Here is a 10,809-nt window from a genome sequence, read left to right on the forward strand (position 1 = left end):
AAGGTGGTTTCCAGTGTCATGGCAAACCCAGAGCTATAGATGCCTGGGAACATCAACCCTCTCCTTGACGTCCGACACTCTGAGGCCTTACACACGCAGGGGCAACTGCTAGCCAGATGTCGAGGGTTTAGAGGAAGCCTCAAAGAAATTTTCATCCAAAAAATTTAAAGAGATATTTCCAAATAAAAATTTGTAAGAGAGCAACAGAAAGTTTAAAACCATGAAAAATGAGCAAAATATTTTTGTAAATGTTTAGAAAATCACTCACATTTAATGCCTTTTTCCACGGAATCAATGTTTAATCACCGTTTTCAAAAGTACCATAAAATATCATGAAAATACAAACAACCTGAAGAAAACCCCCAAGGGATAGCAATAATAGTAATGATAATAAAAGTAAACCAAGTTGTCCATGAACACCAAAGACCCATAAATAAGTGCTAGTGTACAAGACTCACTTGGGTCCGGGGTGGTTCTCTTCTGCACCTGCATTTAATTTCTGTTAGTTTGCAGGATTTTCAGTATTCTTTAAAGCTGCTTTGAATCCTTCCCTAAACAAGGAGGGATAAAAACAAACAAGCCTTAATGGACCAGCAGCTCTGCCTTCTGGAAACCAAAGCAAGCAGACAGGTTCAAGCAGTGATTTACCCTTGTAGAGCCTGTGGGGTGTACTCACAATGGCAAGATGGTGGATGGCCTGTGCGCCAGCAGTCTCAGCATCCCTTGGGCTCATGTCAGCAGAGTGAAGATGGTTGAAGGCTCAGCAGCAACCTACTCAAAGTTCCAAAGTGAGTGGGCAGAGCCAGGTGGGCCAGCTTTGGACTACAAGCCCAGGGCTCTCCTGCTGTGTCCAAACATCTGTCTCCAGCTCATGTTCAGCTCCACTCTGACTTGTTTTCCTAAGTGGACTTCCATTGGCCTCACCCAAAGGGTATCCATGGCCTCCTCATCAGGAGAAGTGAAGACTGAGGGAGATGTTCTGGGAAGCTTTAAAGAACTAGGACAAATAGATGCAAATTACATGAAGACAATGAGCATTGTGTCCCTAGGAGTGTCTACAGCAGGGCTGGCTGACCATCCTTCAGAATTGCCAGTAGAAGGTTCTCTCTGAGGGTGGACTTGAGGATCTGAAAAGCCAAATTTTGAATACTGTTTGTGTTGTCTTTATTGGGGGGCAGCCTTTCAATCTTGGTGCAAAAACGAGGGCTTAGTCAATCTAAGCCACGTTCTGCAGCAAATCTGTTCCCACTGCGGCTTGGCGGTGTGTTTAAGCCCAATGCTGGTGTTCATGGGCAACAATGTAGACAATATGCAGAGAAAAGACACTGGAGAGGTAAGAGAAGGGACTGGCAGCTTAAATGCAGCTTAATGAGCCACAGTTGAAAAACGGTTTAGGGCCAGAACCATGTGGATGGCTCTCCAAGCAGAACAGGGCACTGGGAAGATGCTGGAGATGGTGACATGGGCTGCCATGGGTGGCTGGGCAGGAAGGCCACACCCCAGCTCTTCCCTCTGTTTCATGGCCATATAGCTGACCCCACTCTGCCAGCCTCAAGGTGGCATGGGAACAGGCTTTTGTAGAGTAAGGTCAAGCCCCCACTGACCAGGTGCCCCCAACCCCAATCAAGAACCATCTACCAGACAGTCTCCCGGTTTCCACACTGAGAACAGATGCCGAGTCTCTGAGTCTGTTCTCCCCTCCCTGGGGCCTCTTGTTCCCCCCCTGCAGTCCTACACCTTTGACCCCCAGCACTCTTTCCCATTTGCATCTAGACATGCTCGGATCCCTCCCTAAAAAACAAACACAAACTCTCTGACACCACGTTCTGCTTCACTTCCCACCTACCTCCTTGTCTTTACAGTCAAACTTCCAGAAAGGGTTAGCTCTCTGTGCTGTGCCCACATCTTCATTTCTTTTTCAATCTCAACTCACAGCAATTCATTTGGTTTCTTTGAAACTGTTCTCACCAAGCTACCAGTGTCTTGGTTTTTTTCTAAATCCAAGGAGCACTTTTTTGCTTTAATCTCACGTGACCTCGCTGCAGCGTTCAATACTGTTGGTCAGTCCCTTACCTTGAAAACCTTTCTTCACGTCAGTGACGGAGCAGATGCTGGGTCACCATCTCTCCGGGTCCTTCTTTAAGGCTTTCTACGCTGGAAAGGAGATTGCATTTTATGGCTTGTAAATTCACCTTCAAGCCTAAAGTAATTCGAGTCTACTGTTTTAGTTAGGAAGATCTTAAGCTGACTTTTGATGCATTTAAAACTGAGGGAAGGGGTGCCTGGGTGGTGCCGTCGGTTAAGCGTCTGACTCTTGGTCTCAGCTCAGGTGATGATCTCCGGGTCATGAGATGGAGCCCCACGCTAGGCTCCGTGCTCAGCGCGGAGTCTGCTTAGAGTTTCTCTCTCCCTCTCCTTCTGCCCCCCCCAAATAAAAAAGTAAGTCTTTTAAAAAGTAATAATAAAATAAAACTGAGGGGCACCTGGTGGGCTGTCAGTGGAGCATGAGACTCTTGATCTCAGGGTTGGGAGTTTGAGCCCCACACTGGGTGTGGAGAGTCCTTTAAAAAAATAAAATCTTTTAAAAATAAAAATATAAAACTCTCTGAGATTTTGTTTGGCTCTACACACAGGCAGAGCAGGCATGTGCCATGTGATGTCATCTGCATGGCATCAAGTCTCTCTTGTCCCCAAATATCATCCCTTCTACTGCCCCTGAACATGAAAATCTTAATTTATTTACTCCATTTTGTCTGGGGTTTTTCCTCCCAAAGATTATAAACGCCTATGAGATAGCAACCGTATCAATTGTGTTACTGTTAGTGTAGAGCGGCTGTTTATGCTTTGGGGAACATTCTCATTTTGAATTTGTGTGCATTCCAACACAAGCGCCAACAGAGCAACAGAAAGGCAAGGGTTCATTCGCATCACCTCTTGGTGGGCATGCTGGCTTCATCTGAACTTTGTCCCCGCAGGAGTGACCACCTACGCGATAGGTGTCGCATGGGCTGCACAGGACGAGCTGGAAGTCATCGCCACTCACCCGGCCAGCGACCACTCCTTCTTTGTAGATGAGTTTGACAACCTGTACAAATTTGTCCCCAAGGTCATCCAGAATATTTGCACAGAGTTCAACTCACAGCCCCGGAACTGAGGTCCAAGCAGGTAAAGCACTAGCCAATACTGCTTTCCCCACTGGCTCTGGGACAGCCTCCAGCGCTTTATGGGGCAGCAGGGCACATGGGGCTTGGCGCCCGGACGTGCTGTTACTATTCTTCGCCAGTGCAGTTTTGCATACTTCAAAACTTGGAGGGAGAAAGATGATCATAGGTTTATAGAACGAGGCAAAACGATACATCATTTTGAGGGTGCTGGGGATTTACATTTTGATGATTATTTTTAAAATAAATGTTCAGAATAGAGTGCAGAACTTATGACAGGCTTAACTAGAGTTTTTCTGAGGTTTTTTTCCCCATTTTTTTCCTAATCAGGATTCTGTAACTCTCAACAAATTTCATTTTTATGATGACAATGTAGGAGTTGCTTAATTAAATGTTTCGAGGACGACATTCTGACTGTGTCGTGGAGAGAGTTCACAGGGTTTGTGGCAGAACCACCCTCTGCTCTTCCCGCTCCCCAGAGCACCTGCTATGCACTCAGTCCTGGCCCATAGTAACAACGCAACCATGGGGGTGCAGAGAAAACGTGCCAGCAGCAGAGCCACTCCTGATTTACCTCCTTCCTCTCGATTATCTGAATCACTGTGTACCTACATCCTGTAGCTTTAGGAGCAGTTGAGGAGCGGCCCTGGAGGACCACGGTGATCTGGTCTAGAATCTCTTGGGAGACGATGATGCTGGTTCGTAGGCCCTATTCCAGTAGCTATGGAACCTGAGTGTGCGAGGCTGGAGCCTGAGCAGTGGCATGTTTGAAGAGCCCTCTGGCAATACTGCTGTGCTGCGTGACTGGAGAACCACGGGGCTCCTTCTGAGTGGTCAGTGTGATAGGAGAGCCCCTGTTTATGCCTGCTGTCCTGGGTCCCACCCAGTTTGAGCATTTGCACTGCGTTTGTCGTTTGTTAACCAGATGTTATCATCAATAGCTGCATTAAAATAAGCCGGGAGGGGGTTTAGTTGAGCTCCACTTTTTACTTCCAGCTTCTGCCAAGGATTCATCTATTAGGATATGAAATCTGTGTGTGATGGGGGAGTGTTCAAAAGAATCATTAATAAAGGTGACTTACTGGACAAATCATGTTTTCTAAAAGTGTGTGTTAAAGGATGCTGCTGTGAATGGAGGCAAAAAGATAACACCTGTGCCAATACTTGGGACAAAATACCTACATAAACAATTGGAAGGTATCATCCATTTAGCAGAATTTGCCTCACGCTTACCAAATTTCTCAGTACCTGGAGAGTGTATTATCAACTAAAAATATTGAATCAATTAAAAGCGTCAACAATCTCAAATTCATTAACCATAAATTTTACTTTAAAAGCAACTGCAGGGGCACCTGGGTGGCGCAGTCATTAAGCGTCTGCCTTCGGCTCAGGGCGTGATCCCGGCGTTCTGGGATCGAGACCCACATCAGGCTCCTCCGCTAGGAGCCTGCTTCTTCCTCTCCCACTCCCCCTGCTTGTGTTCCCTCTCTCTCTGGCTGTCTCTCTCTCTGTCAAATAAATAAATAAAGTCTTTAAAAAAAAAAAAAAGCACTGCAAACAGATTTGTGCAAAAACCTCAAAATACAAAAACTATTTTCAAAAAAGAAATTCTTTATAAAGATACCAGTGACACACACTACTAGTGAGAGATTCAGCTAAGAAACTAAAGAACTTAAATGAGTACAAGGGAAAATTATTCTGCCTATGTTTTCGAATATACAGATAATCAGTACAAAAGAGTTTTTTTTCAATGTCTCTTCAATGTATACATATAAGTTTTTAATTCTTTGAAGGAAAATTTATTTTGGAAAATAGCCTTTGAATGTAATTATTTTATATTCAAAAAGTAAGGGGCCTTAAAACAAAAGCCAATTTGTCATCAATGAGTAATATAACCTTAATTACTTTGGTGTCCTCTTTCATTCACAAAATTGTCCCCGTTTGGAAAATAAATTATATGGTCACTCTAGTTATAGGTATCATAGTTTTAAAAATAAATGAAACCTCTCTAAATTGGCCCATTGTCTACCTGTTGTCAGCAAATATTTGAATGTATGTGTGTGGAGGAAAGGAGGATTAGAGGTGGTAGTCGAGGCACCCGGAGGCTTTGATGTCGTCGCAGTTGTCTGTGTGGACATTCAAGTCACCAAAGATGACAATGGGAATAGGGATGGAGAGAGCAGAAGTGAGCCTAGCTTCACCACCTTCAGTGAATGAGAAGTGACCCAGCTGGGAGAAGATAGCAGTGATAAGGATGAAGGGCTGAGGTCAGATCTTCGAGGGAGCTGGGGACTATGCAGAAGGAAGGAGGGAGATTAGAAAGGCAAAGGGGGCAAGGTGCAGGCCTTTCCCATCCTAGGCCTGAAAATTAAGGGCTGAAAATCAACAGCCTCCCCTTGGAGGTTGCAGGTGAGTGGGGGGCAAGAAAGGGCTGAAGCTTCTGGGAGCTTGCTGGCTCTGGAGAGGAGTGCCCCACCGTGCAGTGGGAAGGCTGGTGTGGGAGTGGGGCTCAGGTCAGGGTTGCACAGAGCAGTCTGGAGATAAGGGTCCTGGTGGTGATGGGCGACGTGGGAAGCTTAGATATAAATGCCACCTTGCTCAACCCAAACTGTGCCCAACACTGCTGGGGTGGAGCCAGAATCTGAACACTAGAAACAGAACTTTAGAGACAATCCATGTCAAACCATCCAATGGCAAAAAAGGAAAACCAGGCCAGTGGAAGGTCATGCAGATATAAAGGGACAGAATTACAATTCAGATCTCTGTCTTCCAGTTGACTCATTTGACTGCCTTCGTGGGGGTCAGAACCCCCACCCCCACCTCCATCCCTGTGTTATACACACACACACCTGGGTCTGCCCTCTGTGGGCTATGGTCCAGCCTTTGCAGAGCTCTCTGGGTCCTGCAGACTCAGAGCCAATCTCCTAAGGCAACTCTAACTTTTATTCCATGGTCTCAGCAGAAAAGCTCCTCTGTGCCCTTTCTCCTCCAAGGCAACCAAAACAAGCAGACAAGGAGCATTGGGCCAGCTTCTCTAGGGGCGTATGATGTCTGAACTCCACTCAACTTTATTTTCCCAACTCTCAGGAGGTAGAGCCTTTGAAAGAAGTTTCTTTGCTAAAAGTTTTGTAACAAGGCTCTGCTAAAAACGTCCAGCCAAATGGACAAGGTTGAGGGTTCAGATATTTTTTATTTCTCCGGGCTCTTTAAACCCTTTTGAACAGGACAAAACCTCCATGAAGCAAGTTTTCCAGCAACAGTCTCAAGGGGCTGGCATGGGGTTGTACAGAAGACAATGCTTCTGTGTGCAAGGATTTTCCAGCCTCATGGAGGAGTTTCCGACTAATAATCTTATTTCCCCTTTACAATCCTAAGAAAAGTTCTCCCCTTAGATTACCAACACAAAAACGTAGTAAATAGGAAATATGCTTGAAAGCATGAATTCAATTAGTTTGGAAAGAGACATTTATTCAACTAATGCCTTTGAGGAATTTGCGGTCCAGTGGGAAACAACACCAAACGAACAACTAAAATCATATAATTATGATCATGGGATCAAGTACTAATTGCATGGCTGGTGACTGCAAACAACCTCATGAGAAATAAAGTCATCCTAGTGCCTGACAGTGAGTAAGTGTGTGCTGCACACGGGGCACTATTCTGAGGGCTTCTCCTGTATGAACTCACTTATCTTATCCCTCTGACTTGCTGAGAGAGGTACTATTGTTCTCATTTTGCAGATCATGCAACCGAGGCATGGAGGTGTCCAGTAACTTGCCCAAGGTCACAGAGCTGATAGAGGCAGATCTGGGAATTAAACCAGACAACCTGACTCCAGGTTCTGTATACTTAACCACTTTGCCTCTTGTTAATGGTGGCTGCACAGAAGGCTCTCTAGTAAGCTTGACAATTTAAAGTATATGTATAATTCTGCAAAGTGTACTCTCAGGATCTATTAAATGTACAAAGTGAAGAGTCTGTTAAACGTCTAAGGCACACTGCACTTCCCCCATCACTCCCCGCGATTCTCTGGACAGCCATCTTGCCCTCACTTTTTAAAAAAAGACTTTACTTATTTTAGAGAGTGAGTGAGAGAGCACGAGCTGGGGGGAGAGGTAGAGACAGAGGAAGAAGCAGACTCCCTGCTGAGAACTTTAAATCTAAGTCACCCAACAGTGCCAACCCCTAATACAATGGCACTGGCAGAATGGAAGGCAGAGATATTTCGGGAAGAAACAGGGTATGATGGCAAGAGACAAAGAGGATCTAATTCCATCCACGCTGCACCCCTCTTCAGCATGCCCTTTCTGAGGTTCACTACAATATGTTACGAGCACTCTTTTTCCAGGACCAGAATCCTCTGGGTATCTACCCATAGGGTAACTCTGTTCCTCACCTTCTGCTCTCACTTCTGCAGAAATGAAAACCTATTTCTCTGTTTACCTTCCTGAGTCTCTTTCAACAAACATGTTTTCTTTCAACAAACACCTATTATGTGCCAGGCATGGTAAGAGGCACTGGGGTACAGAGAGGGATAAGACCTGGTCCCTGTCCAAAGAGCTTAGAGGCTAACGTGGGAGACACACAGATAAGCAGCTAACATCTGACTGATAGGAGAGGTGACAGGCACACTCGGCAGCGGGGAGGGGGTTCTGAGCTGGGTATGTCTGTTTCAGACAGACAGAGAAAGACGGAGATGTCCCAGCAGAGGGAATGACAGGAGCAAAGGTGAGGAGGCATGACACAATGACAGCATGAAATGTGAGGTGTCAGGAAACGAAGTTGGGGAGAGAGGCAGGGGCCAGGCAATGGGAGGCTACATTGGTTCAAGCTCTCTCCCTAGCAAGTAACAGAAACTCCATTCACAGCAGCTCAAGCATAGGGGGAGATTTTGGAAGGAAATTGGAGTAACTCACGAACCCCAGGGTCAGGGAGACAGCAGAGCCTCAGAAAGGGGAGGAGGGACAGGAACAGAACAGAAGAACCAGGCAGCCCTCTCATTCTACCCTCTCCAGAATGACCTTCATCTGGAAAGTGTCGAACAACCCTGCAGAGAGCAAACAGAGTGAAACTTCTGCCCATTAAGGACTGACCCCCTGCAGCAGCCTCCTGTGGGCCGCAGGGCCACCCAGGCAACCACACTGTTGTGGCTGGCAGGGTACAAGCACTCACATTGTTCTATCTGACCACCTTGCAGTTAATAACCTCTCGAAGTTCCTTGAATCCTCCAGTTGTCTTGAATGCTACTGACTGCATGCACACAAGTTCCTGCGTGGGGAGAACCAGCTTCAGGCTGGATAAAAGTCTTCCAGCGCTACTGCTGGGATCCAAGGCCTGACTGAGGGGAAATGGACTATTTAAATAACCATCCACATAAAAAACAAATAAGCTTGAAAGACCACAGTTTCAATGCATGCCTGCCTGCCTGCCTCTTCCTTTCCTTCCTTTCCTCCCTCCCTCCCCCATTCTTTCTTTTCTTTCCTTTCTTTTTTTCCTTCCTTCCTTCCCTTCCCTTCCTTCTTTCCTTCCTTCCTTCCTTCCTCCCTCCCTCCCTCCCTCCCTCCCTCTCTCTCTCTCTCTCTCTCTCTCTCTTTCTCTCTCTCTCTCTCTCTCTCTCTCTCTCTCTCTTTCTCTTTCTTTCTTTCTTTCTTTCTTTCTTTCTTTCTTTCTTGTCCTAAAATTGAAAAATACTGAGCTTAGCTTTATCCCTGCCGTCACTCTTACACAAACTGGGCCCACAGGCACTAAGCTGCCCAAGTAAGCAAATGCTATACTCAGCTTGGCAGCTGAGACTTTCTTATGAAAAGTACAATTCCAGCTGAATAGCTTCCTTCTGTGACTCCTCTAGCTTCACACTTGGTTGAGGTGAGCAGGGCGTATTCAGGTTAATGGCAAATTTGAATCTGGGTTCTCAACAAAGAGCCTTTACATGACTGTCCAGGGCACAGCAATGGGGAAAGGTCTGGAAGCCATGGAAACTGTGCAAACACCAAAACAAGACCCAAAATCAATTTAATTGTTAGTCTGACATCCCCAAGGCATCCGTAAACCTGTATCCTGATATTACGATATCAATTTTTGCAATTATCCTAACACTCTACAAGTGCTCCTTGAAATCCCAGTGAAAGGGAGTTTCTTTCCAACCTCAAAAGGGGGGTTATGTGGCATTTTAAAGCCAAAGAGGGAACGGGGACAAGTCGAAGGCTACAAACCACTGTGGTAATGACTGTCTAAGATACACACCAAGCAAAATAAATGAGCAGACAGAAATTTCTAAAGGGCAAAGTGGCAGTGCAATTTGGTTTTCTCCTAAGAGAATACCCTCATTGAACCAGGAGACAACCATCGTGTGGAAACCATGGGGGACCTTTCCAGCTCCTCTGACCTAAATGCAAGGCCTGGAACACCCACAGGCCTGTTTCCCTCTGCAAAGAGGTGGCATTCTCCCGAAGTGAAAAATCAACCTTTTCATCTGGGAATTGTTCTGATCCTGGACACAAAATGCCGGTGGAGCCATGGCCGCCTCAGGGGGAAGGGAGGGATGCCCACACGGGCAGCGGCCAAGAGGGTCCTGGCTGGACCCCAGGCGTGTTCACTGAGCAGTTCTGAGGCATACCTCAAGACCCCACACACGCTTGGTCCTGCAGTATGCCGGTGAGGCGAAGCCGATAGCACTGAGTAATTACTTACTGTTCATATGATTGCCTTCCTTTCCACAGGCTGAGGAGGCCTAGGGGAATCCTGGCGACAAGAGTAAAGCCAATCACAGACATCAGTGACAAAGTCCCAACGTGGCACCAAGTGTGCTAACAGGTTTATATTCACCATGTCATGCCATAGGATTTACTTTCCACCTGGCCCCTCCTTGGGGTTTAACTGCAGCTTATGAAGAGAATCCACTGCCCTCTGGAATTGGTGTCCTGCCACCCATGTTGCCTGTCATCTAGCTCCTTTCATTTTGATGTCCTGTGGGACACAAGGGCCTGACTATGTGTCGGCTGTCCTAATCCAATAGGGTCTGTTGTGTCCATACCTGTCAAACCTATTACCGGGTGGCAGGCCCACCCAGCCACGGCAGTAATTCCTATTACGTGGGGACTACTAGCCCCTTAACAGCTGCTGTGTTTTCCAGAGGCCCTCCAAAGCCCTTCCGACCACAACACCACTCCCAGGAGGTTTCTGGTCACCCCTGATCCTACACAACCACAACAATGTCAAGGCCTACCCCAGCCACCTGTCCCAGCTACAAATGATCTGCCCGTTTGAGGAACTCTTTCTTACTCAAGAGTAAAGGGCAGAACAAAGAATTCTCTCTTCAGATCTATGAATGCTTGCAATCACACTGCCTTCACCACACTGGGTTGGCACCCTGAAAGCCTGGGCTAAGAGGGTGCATAGGTTTTGCACCAGTAGTAATGACTGCCTTAAAGAAATATACGAAGAGAGACTCTGGGGCCACAGGCCCTTAAAGAGAGAGAGGCTAAAATCAGTGACATGGACCACGACATAGGGATGGGGCAGGGTCAGCTCTCCCAGTTGGGATCTACTCATCTCTATAGTTTGTAGAGCAAAGCTGCATCTTGAAAAGCACACCTGGGGAATTAAAAGGGAGCTTTCTTAGCTTTTCCTCCTAAATATGGCATTGCCT

At 46.5% G+C, this 10,809-nt stretch overlaps 1 protein-coding gene and 1 long non-coding RNA gene across 5 annotated transcripts in view; one reads left to right on the plus strand and one right to left on the minus strand.

Annotated features, from left to right (window-relative positions):
• VIT (vitrin) overlaps window positions 1–7,049 on the plus strand; it is a 101,602-nt gene extending 94,553 nt beyond the window's left edge. For 2 of the 3 annotated variants that reach the window (XM_008700235.2, XM_008700237.2), the window contains 2 exons: window positions 2,976–3,165; window positions 3,783–4,254. In XM_008700235.2, coding sequence (XP_008698457.2) covers window positions 2,976–3,154 — 179 coding nt within the window. In that variant the 3' untranslated portion in view covers window positions 3,155–3,165; window positions 3,783–4,254. Of the gene's footprint in view, window positions 1–2,975; window positions 3,166–3,782; window positions 4,255–6,901 lie in introns of those variants that run through there. The other variant, XM_008700236.2, reaches the window with a different exon arrangement.
• Window positions 257–3,019, minus strand: LOC103671582. Of its 2 annotated transcripts, none has more exons than XR_570969.1 (4): window positions 2,932–3,019; window positions 2,074–2,154; window positions 677–997; window positions 257–551 (listed from the first exon to the last, which is right to left on the minus strand). It is a non-coding gene; the product is annotated as an uncharacterized LOC103671582 (long non-coding RNA). The 2 variants fall into 2 exon arrangements; XR_570970.1 differs by having other exon boundaries at window positions 677–1,127.
• Window positions 7,050–10,809: the final 3,760 nt, after the last annotated feature.

Source organism: Ursus maritimus, unplaced genomic scaffold (genome assembly GCF_017311325.1).
Source record: "Ursus maritimus isolate PB19 unplaced genomic scaffold, ASM1731132v1 scaffold_6, whole genome shotgun sequence".
Classification (NCBI taxonomy): Eukaryota; Metazoa; Chordata; class Mammalia; order Carnivora; family Ursidae; genus Ursus; species Ursus maritimus.